The 13,261-nt window shown below is 43.8% G+C and overlaps 1 protein-coding gene across 1 annotated transcript in view; it reads right to left on the bottom strand.

Moving 5' to 3' along the window:
- Positions 1-4,312: 4,312 nt before the first annotated feature.
- The window catches only part of LOC126092090 (somatostatin receptor type 4-like), a 389,704-nt gene continuing 380,755 nt past the window's right edge, over positions 4,313-13,261 (bottom strand). Inside the window, exon 7 of the mRNA XM_049907513.1 lies at positions 4,313-4,624. Coding sequence (XP_049763470.1) covers positions 4,585-4,624 — 40 coding nt within the window. The 3' untranslated portion in view covers positions 4,313-4,584. The remainder of the gene's footprint in view (positions 4,625-13,261) is intronic.

Genomic DNA, 13,261 nt, shown 5'->3' with positions numbered 1-13,261 from the left:
CTCAGTTTCCCTCTGCAGTTTTCACCCCTCACGTTTCCTTCCAATATTAGACTGATAATCGCTTGACGTCTCAGACTGTGTCTTTTTGTGTGATACCTTCTCTTAGCCAAGTTATGCCATAAATTTCTTTTCTCCCCAGTTGTATTAAGCGACTCCTCGTTAGTTAAGCTATATATCCATCCAATCTTCAGGTTTCTTTGGTATCGCCCTATTTCAAATGCTTCTATTCTATTCTGTCTGAACTACTTTTGTCCATGTTTATACTTTCGAACAACGCTATATTCTAGGCAAATGCCTTCCTAGAAATACTTCTCACCACTGCAGTAAGAGGTACATTCTCTTTAGCGTTTGGCTAAGATTTGCATCTCTACTGGACAAGTAATGCTAGCGCCTAAAGTCTTTTACTCAACAGGTGATTTTCAGCATCAAATTTCAATAGGAGCGCCTTTAATACTACACTCGCCCATGCTCTGCATAAGTCACTAGTTTATTCACAGACGTTGAGTTACTAGTTGTCCCTGCCCGTGAGAAAGGTACATCTTTGCCAAGCAGGAAAGGGGAGGTATCTCTTACTTTCTTTCTTTCTTTTGCTACTGCCTTTATCCCACACAGTGCGCAGGGTCGGCAGGGTTAAGTACGGAATTTTCATGGTTAAGGGTTGCCTGGATGCCCTTCCTGCCGCCACCCCATACCCCCCAGGATGGACGGAGCGTACCCCCGCTGCCTGCGTCTACTGGAAATCGTGAAACAGCGTGAATGTGTTTCAAAAGTCTGCGATTCGTATAACTGAGGCGGAACATGGGGACCAGCCCAGTATTTACCTAGGAGGATGTGGAAAACCGCCTAAAAACTACATTCAGGCTGGCCGGCACACCGGCCTTAGTCGTTAATCCGCCGGGCGGATTCTATCCGAGGCCGGCGCGACTACTCGTGCGTTAGCGCTCTCGGCTACCCTGGCGGGTCGGAAGGCTTGTCTTACTGCAAGGCTATAATTCTGACGGAGGACATTTCAGAGTACAAGGCACACATGATGCAAATGTCTTTAGAGACACAAGACATTCTCTACTCGTCTTTCGTCTTGGGCAGTATCAGTGCAGAAGCATTCAGTAACTTGTCTTTCGTTTTAATGTTTTACTTCTTTGCTACTAACTCTATTCACAACAGAATTTGCCGACAGTATCCACGTCTACCACTGGATGTACCTGCAAAATTTTCTAACTTACGACAGTTTAAGAGGTATAACATTATAATCATTTAGATAAGTGAAAAACTAGCTTTTGCTAACAGTGGAGTGCAAATACCACTGTTTTATAAAGAGATCACTTAGTGACTTCCAACAAACGTTGAGCACAATTTTCCCTTGCTTACATGTCATTTGTAAAGTAGTCAGATTTGAATTTTTTTTATGTATGGGAGTGTGATTCTGTAAAGAAAAAACTATTTACTGGCATAGTAGAATATACACTACTGGCCATTAAAATTACTACACCACGAAGATGACGTGCTGCAGACGTGAAATTTAACCGACAAGGAAGAAGATGCTGTGACATGCAAATGATTAGCTTTTCAGAGCATTCACACAAAGTTGGCGCCGGTGGCGACACCTACAACGTGCTGACATGAGAAAAGTTTCCAACCTATTTCTCATACACAAACAGCGGTTGACCGGCGTCGCCTGGTGAAGCGTTATTGTGATGCCTCGTGTAAGGAGGAGAAATGCGTACCATCACGTTTCCGACTTTGATAAAGGTCGGATTGTAGCCTATCGCGATTGCGGTTTATCGTATCGCGACATTGCTTCTCGCATTGGTCGAGATCCAATGACTGTTAACAGAATATGGAATCGGTGGGTTCAGGAGGGGAATACGGAACGCCGTGCTGGATCCCAACGGCCTCGTATCACTAGCAGTCGAGATGACATGCATCTTATTTGCATGGCTGTAACGGATCGTGCAGCGACGTCTCGGTCTCTGAGTCAACAGGTGGGGACGTTTGCAAGACAACAAACATCTGCACGAACAGTTCGACGACGTTTGCAGCAGCACGGACTACCAGCTCGGAGACCATGGCTGCGGTTACCCTTGACGCTGCATCACAGACAGGAGCGCCTGCGATGGTATACTCAACGACGAACCTGGCTGCAAGAATAGCAAAACGTCATTTTTTCGGATGAATCCAGGTTTTGGTTACAGCATCATGATGGTTGCATCCGTGTTTGGCGACATCGCGGTGAACGCACATTGGAAGCGTGTATCCGTCATCGCCAAACCGGCTTATCACCTGGCGTGATGGTTACACGCCTCGGTCACCTCTTGTTCGCATTGACGGCACTTTGAACACTGGATGTTAGATTTGCGACCCGTGGCTCTATCCTTCATTCGATCCCTGCGAAACCCTACATTTCAGCATGATAATGCACGACCGCATGGTGCAGGTGCTGTACGGGCCTTTCTGGATACAGAAAATGTTCGACTACTGCCCTGGCCAGTACATTCTCCGAATCTCCTACCAACTGAAAACGTGTGGTCAATGGTGGCCGACCAACTGGGTCGTCACAATAACCAGTCACTACTCTTGATGACCTGTGGTATCGTGTTGAAGCTGCATGGGCACGCCATCCAAGCTCTGTTTGACTCAATGCCCAGGCGTATCAAGGCTGTTATTACGGCCAGAGGTGGTTCTTCTGGGTACTGATTTCTCAGGATGTATGCACCCAAATTGCGTGAAAATGTAATCACATGTCAGTTCTAGTATAATATATTTGTCCAATGAATACCCGTTTATCATCTGCATTTCTTCTTGGTGTAGCAATTTTAAAGTCCAGTAGTGTGCAGCAGGGGTAGAAAAATGATACAAAAAGTATTAAGCTTACCTGGGTACAATTTTACTCTTTCTTTGCAGCCTTCTTCATCTTAAGATTTGACTCCTAACTTACGACTGGTAACCTTGAGGTAGTGGTAAGTACGAGGGTCACTCCAAAAGAAATGCACACTATTTTTTTTAAATACATATTTTATTATGTATGTTTGAAACTTTTACGGTGTGTAGATACATCCTTTAGGAACACTATTTTCATTTCTCCACATAATTTCCATCCGTCTCCACTGCCTCACGCCATCTTGGAACCACCGTCTGTATACCCGCACGGTAAAATTCTGGACCAACCTGTTGGAGCCACTGTTTGGCAGCGTGCAAAGAGATGATAGTCACATGGAGCCAGATCAGGACTGTAAGGCGGTGTTTCAGTGTTGTCCATCCCAGTTTTGTTAGCGCTTACATGGTTTTTTGACTGACATGTGCACTGTCGTCCAACAGCAAAACATCCTGCTTTTGCCGATGTGGTTGAACACTACTCAGTCGAGCTTGAAGTTTCTTCAGTGTCGTCACATATGCATCAGAATTTATAGTGGTTCCACTTGGGATGATGACCACAAACAAGAGTCCTTCGGAACCTAAAAACACCGGAGCCATAACTTTTCCAGCAGAGGGTATGGTTTTGAATTTTTTTTTTCTTGGGTGAATTTGCATGACGCCACTCCATTGATTGCCTCTTCGTCTCTGGTGAAAAATTATGGAGCCCTGTTTCATCACCTGTCACAATTATTCCAAGAAATTCATCTCCACCATTCTCGTACTGTTGAAAAAATTCGCTGCATACCGTTTTTCTTGTTTCTTTGTGAGCCATTGTCAACATTCTGGGAACCCACCTGGCACAAATCTTTTTTATCGCCAACACTTTCAGTATTCTGCAAACACTTCCTACCCCTATCCCATCGTAGCGTGACAATTAGTTCACTGTGATGCGTCTGTCAGCAGTCACCAATTCGTTAACTCTCTGCACATTGTCTGGAGTGTGTGCAGTACGAGGCCTCCCGCTGCGAGCACAATCCTCAATACTGCCGTGCCCGCTTTCATCACGTAACCTGCTTGCCCACCGACTAATTGTACTGCAATCGACAGCAGCATCTCCATACACCTCTTTCAACCTCCTGCGGGTGTTTCCCACTGTCTCGTTTCCACAGCACAGGAATTCTACGACAGCACGTTGCTTCTGACGAACGTCAAGTGTAGCAGCTATCTTGAAGACATGCTGTGACGGCGCCACTCACGGGAACAGGTTGAACCAAGTTTGAAAACAAGTGGGAAGGATGTATCTACATACCGTATAACTTTCACATATGCAGAAGGAAAACTGTATTTTTACAAAAATAGTGTGCATTTCTTTTGGAGTGACTCTCGTAATAACAACAACGGAGACAGAGTGTGATTTTTTCACATGTTTTATTACAACAAAGACACAGACACAAAAATAATACACACAGAGAGAGTACATCGTGGGGATAATCTACGGTTGCGTTGTGGAGTCGTGTGAGCAGTGGCTTGTCTGGCGGTGCGTGGGCGCGGCGCTCAGCAGCGCGCGGCCGCCGCCGGCATGTCTCTCAGGCCGGGGCCCCGCCCCCTGGCTTTGTCCCCTCCGTCCCTGTCGCTGGCTTTGCCGCCGGCCCCGTCCCTGGCTCTGCCCCCGCAGCGGGCGGTGCTGCCGGCCGCCGGCGCTCGCCGCCCGCAGCACCAGCCCGCCAGCCATCAGAAGGCGCTCGTCGTCACTGAGATGCGCCGCCCGCAGCTGCAACACGCCACGCACACTCTACTCACTGCGCCTGCCTGACTAAAAGTGCGCGTCATTTATGACGGCGGCCGAGTTTAGGTTCGTTCTGCACAACTGACGTCACAAAACACAGTCAGCCAATTAACAGAGAACGATGTTGCCAGAGCTCGACTGCAGTGCAGAGCACGGAAGAGTGTCTCCAGTTTTAGAAACGTTCAGTCATAAATAAAGTAATTGAACAAAAGCAATGTCTTGATAGCAGACTTTATTTTATAGAAAGTTTGGAAAAAGCATTCTTTACACCAATTGCTTCATATTCTATTAATTAGTTAAATCAAACAAGCAATAAGCCTCCTAATTCAGGCGACAGCAAGGAAAGGTGTTTGTATCATTCTCAGTAACCACCTTTTTGCAATAAAGAACAGCGGTAATTGTTTATTTCCTATTGTACTTAGACGCAACGTGAGTAATTTATAGTCATACCAACAATGTTTGTTGGTATTTTGCGTGATATTTTAAAGTCCTCAGGGAGTTGCATCACCTAACGAGCTGCGTTAGCGAAATGGTTAAAGTGTATGGCGGCTAAGCGAAAGGTTCTGAGTTCAAACCTTGTTTGGTGCTGATATTTTCTTTATTTAAAAATAATATCAAAGTGTATTACTTCATGAATTTTATTCCTTTGAATGTAGTTTTTTCAAAATTCTACTGGCAACTAAAATCAACCATATGGAAAGTATACGATATGGACTTTTACCTCTGCAAACTCTTCAAAATTTCGTGCAATGGTTTACTACATCTATCGCTGCACAATAACTGCGTTGAACAACGAAACAAAATTAAGTAATTTATGGGGGGAAGGTATCATTCAAGAAGATGTGTAAAAATCAAATTTTTGGGCCAAATAGTTTTTATGAAATCGAATGGTAAAGTGTGTCAAAGCAGTCGAAACACCATGTGTCTGCACAGGCGAGCAATGCAATGATGACAAAATCGCGCACATCGCGGAATGCGGGGAGCACGTCTCTGTAGCAGCGAAAGGGTTAATGCGGCCGTGGTGGCTTTACTTCATAAACTGCGCGCTCCCCCCCCCCCCCCTAAACGTAAGTTTGCGCACTATACTATGGAGCTGCTTCTCTTGGCGCGTACAACTGGCAATGTAGCAATCTCCCGCGTCTTGGCGGGCATGCGCGAACCGCCAAGATAAAAGAATTTAGCTATAGCTCCTCTGCTCTGAAAAAGACTTATGTGGGGTAAGACGTCAAACGAGCCGACTTGCAGCAGGAGAGGCACCACAGGGCATTTTAATTTCCATGACGCAGCGCCTCAGACCGCTCGGGATAATCCCACGCTGCGTACAACCTGTAATGTGTGGTTTTCATGGGCAATAAAATGGGCGGAAATGATGTTTATGTTGATCTCCATTATAATTATCTGTACAGGGTCCGGAACTCTCGACACCGAGGTAATGCAGAACTCTTTTTGATGTGTGTATTTTTTATTTTTGTAAGATTCTCGATAGAGCCGCTTCATTTTCTTCGTATGCCAACAGGTTACGGAAGCAAGGTTCTTCTTTGACAATCTCTATTGATACCGCTTTGTTTGTCATTGTACCACTAGGGCTTGTGATGTCTTTTCCACTCTTCTTCTGATATTCGGTTTATATTGGTTGTATCCTCAAACACTGGAACTTGGAATATGTTGAGATAAGATGCTGACGAGACAATTCGATCTTGAATAGAAGCAGATACTATTTCGTAGAAATACTATTTTGCGCAATAAGTCGTTACTCCAGAGATTACTTTTGCGGTTAATTTGCAGTAGTACTGAATGTAACTACTAACAGGTAGTCATGCTTTGCAGATAAACGGAAGTGGCGTGAACCAGTAGACAGGATATCCCTACCTGCTTAAGGGGGGTAGGCCGTCAAACAGACTGGAGGCAGGAGAGGCACAACAGGACATTTTAATTTCCACTGTTTATACTTTTACAAACAAATTAATAAAACTTTGTCAACATGACCAGGAAGGATTCAGAATTCACACTCATTTCAGTGGAAGTTCTAAAACATAACAAAATAATTTATTTTACATTTGAAATTTCATCATTTTTTTACTTATTTATGGCTGCCTTTGTTGCTACGGGTACACTTCTTCATAAGTTACAGAGATTCTTCTATCAATTTTGCACAGCATACACACCATACTTACAGGTGTATGAAACTCTAGAATTTGTTTAATTTATGAAAAACGAATGAGCTGTTATATTTTGAACTTCATGTTCAGAAAAAACACAAATTTTACATCTACATCTACATGATTACTCCGCAATTCACATTTAAGTGCTTGGCAGAGGGTTCATCGAAACCCTACCATTCCACTCCCGGATAGCGTGCGGGAAAAACGAACACCTAAACCTTTCTGTTAGAGCTCTGATTTCTCTTATTTTATTTTGATGATCATTCCTACCTATGTAGGTTGGGGTCAACAAAATATTTTCGCATTCGGAAGAGAAAGTTGGTGACTGAAATTTCGTAAATAGATCTCGCCGCGACGAAAAACGTCTTTGCTTTGATGACTTCCATCCCAACTCGCGTATCATATCTGCCATACTCTCTCCCGTATTTCGTGATAATACAAAACGAGCTGCCCTTTCTTGCACCCTTTCGATGTCCTCCGTCAATCCCATCTGGTAAGGATCCCACACCGCGCAGCAATATTCTAACAGAGGATGAACGAGTGTAGTGTAAGCTGTCTCTTTAGTGGAATTGTTGCACCTTCTAAGTGTCCTGCCAATGAAACGCAACCTTTGGCTCGCCTTCTCCACAATATTATCTATGTGGTCTTTCCAATTATCGTTAATTACCTCAATTTCTACCACAGTTTTTAATAGATGTGGAATATTCTAGAGTTTCATACACCTTTAAGTATTGTTTGTATGATGTGCAAAATTCATCGAAGAATCTCTCTTACTTAGGAAGAAAAGTGTACCTATAGCAACAAATGCTGCCATTAGTAAGTGAAAAAAAAATGATGAAATTTCACATGTAAAGAAAATTATTTTGTTATGTTTCCGAACTTCCACTGCTATGCGTTTGAATTCGGAATCCTTCCAGGTCATGTTGACAAAGTTTTATGAATTTGTTTGTAAAAGTATAAACAGTGGAAATTAAAATGTCCTGTGGTGCTTCTCCTGCTCCAAGTCGATCCGTTTGACGTCCTACCCCTCCTTAAACAGGTAGGGATATCCTGCCTACTGATTCACGCCACTTCCGTTTATCTGTAATGTACCACTACCTGTTAGTCATTACTTTCAGCAGTACTGCAAATTAAACGCGGAAGTAATCTGTGGAGTAACGACCTATTGCGCGAAATAGAATTCCTACGAAGTAGTATCTGCTTCTATTCAAGGTCGAATTGTCTCGACAACATCTTGTCTCAACATATTCCAAGTTCCAGTGTTTGAGGATACTGCCAATATAAACCGAATATCCGAAGAATAAGTAAAAAGGACATCACAAGCCCTAGTGGTACAGTGACCAACAAAGAGGTATCAGCAGAGAATGTCACAGAAGAACCTTGCTCCCATAACCTGTTGACATACGAAAGAAATGATGCAGCTACATCGTGAATTAAAAAAAAATAAAAATACATACATCAAAAAAAGTTTTGCATTACCTCGGTTCCGAGAGTTTCGGACCCTGTACTGAAAATTGGAACATAGATCAATATAAACATAATTTCCGCCGCCCTTTTTATTGCTCATCAAAACCACACACTATATGTTGTACCACCATACAGCGGAACCTTCAGAGGTGGTGCCCTTTTGAATCTATCCCAGGCATATCCGATTGGGTTTTTGTCTGGAGAATATGCGGGCCACTCTAGTCGAGCGATGTAGTTATCGTGGCCGGCCGGTGTGCCGAGCGGTTCTAGGCGCTTCAGTCTGGAACAGCGTGATCGCTACGGTCGCAGGTTCGAATCCTGCCTCGGGCATGGATATGTGTGATGTCCTTCGATTAGTTAGGTTTAAGTAGTTCTAAGTTCTATGGGACTGATGACCTCAGAAGTTAAGTCCCATAATGCTCAGAGCCATTTGAACCATTTTTTTTTGTAGTTATCGTAAAGGAAGACATTCACAAGATGTGCACGATGGGGACGCGAATTGTTGTCTATGAAGGCGGATACCTCGCCAATATGTTGCCGATATGGTTGCACTATCGGTCAAAGGATGGCATTCACGTATCGCACAGCCGTTCCGGCGCCTTCCATGACCCAGTGGCGTACGTCGGCCCTACATAATGCCACCCCAAAACACTAGGAAACCTCCACCTTGCTGCATTCGCTGGACAGTGTGTCTAAGGCGTTCAGCCTGACCAGGTTGCCTCCAAACACGTCTCCGACGATTGTCTGGCTTAAGGCATATGTGACACTCATCGGTGAAGAGGAAGTGATGTCAGTCCTGAGCGGTCCATTCGTCTTGTGTTGGGCCCTTATGTACCACGCTGCATGGTGTCGTGGTTACAAAGATGGACCTCGCCATGGATGTCTGGAGTGAAGTTGCCCATCGTGCAGTCTATTGCCCACAGTTTGAGTCGTAACACGACGTCCTGCGACTGCACGAATAGCATTATTCAACATGGTGGCTCTGCTGTCAGCGTTCCTCCGAAAAAAATGGTTCAAATCGATCTGAGTACTATGGGACTTAACATCTGAGTTCATCAGTCCCCTAGAACTTAGAACTACTTAAACCTAACTAACCTATGGACATCACACACATCCATGCCCGAGGCAGGATTCGAACCTGCGGCTGTAGCGGTCACGCTGTTCCAGACTGAAGCGCCTAGAACCGCTCGCCCACACCAGCGGCCAGGGTTCCTCCGAGCTATAATCCGTAGGTAGCGGTCATCTGCTGCAGTAGTACCCCTTGGGTAGCCTGAGTAGGTATGGTACCGACAGTTCCCTGTCTCTCTGTATCTCCTCCATGTCCGAAAAACATCGCTTTGTTTCACACCGAGACTCCTGGACACTTCCCTTATTGAGAGCCTTTCCTGGGACAAAGCAACAATGCGGGCACGATAGAACCGCACCGTTGACCATCTAGGCATGGTTGAATTACAGACAACAAGAGCCGTGTACCTCCTTCCTGGTGGAATGACTGGAACTGATTGGCTGTCGGACCCTCTCCGTCTAATAGGCGGTGCTCATGCTTGGTTATTTACATCTTTGGGCAGGTTTAGTGAAACCGCTGACCAGTCAAAGGGACTGTGTCTGTGATACAATATCCAGAGTCAAAGTCTATCTTCAGGAGTTCTGGGAACCGGGGGGAAGAAAAACGTTTTTGATGTGTGTAAAAAACGAACGCTACTAAAAAGGGTGGAATAAACTCGGGGCTTATAAAATATGGTAGCACCTTGCTATAATTAAGACCACTCCACTTGCATGCGATCTTGTAATAAACATATATCAAGAGCATAGGAAAGTGCAACTGTCATCCCTCTTTCTAGCACTAAAAAATCGAGTACCTTTAGTAACTGTAAAGGGAGATGTTTGATACACAGACTACAACATATATGTTAGAGCAGGTGTGGGCAAATAGTGGCACATAGGGCACATGCGGCCCGCTAATGGTTCTTTTGCGACCAGCCCACACAGTCAGAATTTGTATGTAACAATTTATACCTTTGCTGAAGTACAAAGTTGACTAATGCGTGGAGTCATTTTAAAAGGTGCGGCTCTCCACTAACCTCGGCTTCCATAAAGTGACACCCAGGCCAAAACTATTGCCAGCGTCTATATTACAACGACTCGCAGGAGACTGTAGGATATAAGAGAAACACTTGAAACTTGGCAGATTAAAACTGTGTGCCCGACCGAGACTCGAACTCGGGACCTTTGCCTTTCGCGGGCAAGTGCTCTACCATCTGAGCTACCGAAGCACGACTCACGCCCGGTCCCACACCTTTACTCCTGCCAGTCTCGTCTCCTACCTTCCAAACTTTACAGAAGCTGTGGGACCGGGCATGAGTCGTGCTTCGGTAGCTCAGATGGTAGAGCACTTGCCCGCGAAAGGTAAAGGTCCCGAGTTCGAGTCTCGGTCGGGCACACAGTTTTAATCTGCCAGGAAGTTTCATATCAGCGCACACTCCGCTGCAGAGTGAAAATCTCATTCAAGAGAAACACTTTTTCTAGAAGATTTGTTTGTTTAAAAAAGCGAAGTTCCTACACAATTGGCGTATTCATTATAAAACAGTCAATAGAGGAAAGACTAGAATTTAATATGGAAATGCAAATATCATCCACAGATTACATAAAGCCGTTCACTAGAGAAATGAAGTTATCCTAAACACATCATAAAGTTTCTGAAAGATTTGTGCAGAGACAGTAAAGTAATGATTAAAACAGATTCAAGATTCTCTTATTAGATACGCCTGAATCACGGTGTCAGACATGGGTGCCGTTTATCACCAATGATATTTAAAGCATACATTCACTATATCTTAAGACAGGAACAAGAATTACATCCTTGGTTAGAGATATCACAATATGAAACTATAAACTCCTACCTTTTGCAGACGATAAATCCATTGTATTTAAGGATGAAAATATATTACAATAATGCCATATATAAGCTGCAACTGCTGGGCCAAGTATACAATACAGAAACCTTAATTAATGAAAGAAATCTGATGGTATTTAAAGGAATAGGGACAATCAGATCGAAAATTGTTATCAATCACAGAATAATTGAACCAATTAACAATTTTAACTATATAGGGAAACAAGTTACAAGCACAGTAAAGATGTAGACACCAAGCTTCATCATTTTCAGTACATCTATGGCACTGCAAATAGAAACGACAAACAAACAAAAATTTATAAAACTAACGACTTGCAATCGTGGTCTAGGGGTAACGCCTCTGAAGAGTCCCGGTTCTTACCGAACCAGTGCTTAAATTATAAATAAAAGTCATCAGTAATGGCGGCCGAAGACTTATGTCCCCTCGTTCTGCCAACGGCCTTGTCAGTGAGAACGGAGGGGTAGACAGAGGTTTAGGGTACTCTGTTGTACTTAGGATGGGAAAGTACCCCTAAAAGTAGGATGAATCGGCACAACAGCATGAGGATGAAGAGGTTATAACTGAGAATGTGAAATGATGTTCTCTCCATTGGAAAAACATTCCGGACTAAATCCCAATTCTGATCTCAGGGAGGAGACAGCCAAGGGGGTAGATGACGGTGAGAAAAAGATTGAGTAACATTCTACGAGTTGGGGCGTTGAATGTCAAAAGTTTGAACGTTGTAGGGAAGCTAGAATATATGAAAAAGGAAATGCTGAGGCTCAGTCTAGATGTCGTAGTGGTTAGTGAAGTCAAATGGAAAGAAGACAAGGATTTCTGGTCGAACGACTATAGTGTAGTCCCAAGAACAGCAGAAAACGATACAAAGGGAGTAGGATTTTTTATAAACAGGGACGTAGGAGAGAGAGTGATTTAATGTGAACAGTGATAGGGATGCTCTTACCAGAATCGTCAGCAAACCAACATCGACAACAATATTTCACATGAACATGCCACGTCGCAAGCAGAAGATGAAGAGATGGAGAAGGTATGTGGTGTCATCGAACGTGTAGTTCAGTATGGGAAGGGAGACGACATTCTAATAATCATGGTGGAATGGAACACGTTTGTAAGGGAAAGAATAAAAGAAAATGTTATGATGGAATATGGGCTTCGGTCACTGGGTCACTGAGAGAGCAAAATATCTCATTGAGTTCTGTAATAGATTTCAGATGGTATGGCGAATACTCTGTCCAAGAATCTCAAGAGGAAGAGGTATACTTGGAAAAGACCCGGAGGCAATGCAAGATTCCATTTGGATTATATCACGAGCAGACAGAGATTCCGGATTCAGATATTGGATTTTAAAGCGTACTGAGGAGTAGGTATGGACTCAGATCACAGTTCAGCAATGATGAAGAGGAGATTGACGTTTAAAAAGATCATTCAGGAGAATCAGAGTGGAATGATGTGGGATGCTGAAGTACTGGGATACTGAAGTACTGAGGAATAATGAGACGCAATTGAAGTTCGCTAAGGATGTGGATACTGCGTCAGGGAATGCCGCAGGAAGCAGGTCAGTTGAAGGGTAATAAGGGTAATAGACATCTATAAAAGGGCAATAGTAGGTTTTGGAAATACAAACATAGGTAAAAAGAAGAAAACTGCGAAGTAACCTTGGCTAAGAGAAGAGGTACTTCAACTGATCGACGAAAGAAGGAAGTGCAAAAAATATTCAGGGAATGACAAGATAACAGGAATGCGTATCAGTTAGGTATAAAATTAACACGAAGTGTAGGCCTGCTAAGGCAAAATGGCTGCAGCAAAAATGTGAAGACATCGAAAGAGAAATGATCGTCCAAAGGACTGACTCAGCGTAGAGAGAAGACAAAACAACAGACGGTGAATGTGAAAGCAAGGGTGATACCGTACAGAGTGCAACAGAACAGTGAGTATCACTATTAAACGCAGAGGAGAGAGCGGGTAAAAGGCAAGAGTACAGTAAAGACCTCTGTGATGAGATGGACTTGTCTGATGATGTGGGAGATGAACTTGTAGGGGATCCAGTGGTAGTATCAGAGTTTAAAGAGTTTTGGAAG

Source organism: Schistocerca cancellata, chromosome 7 (assembly GCF_023864275.1).
Source record: "Schistocerca cancellata isolate TAMUIC-IGC-003103 chromosome 7, iqSchCanc2.1, whole genome shotgun sequence".
NCBI lineage: Eukaryota > Metazoa > Arthropoda > Insecta > Orthoptera > Acrididae > Schistocerca > Schistocerca cancellata.
This window is presented reverse-complemented; position numbering and strand designations above follow the sequence as displayed.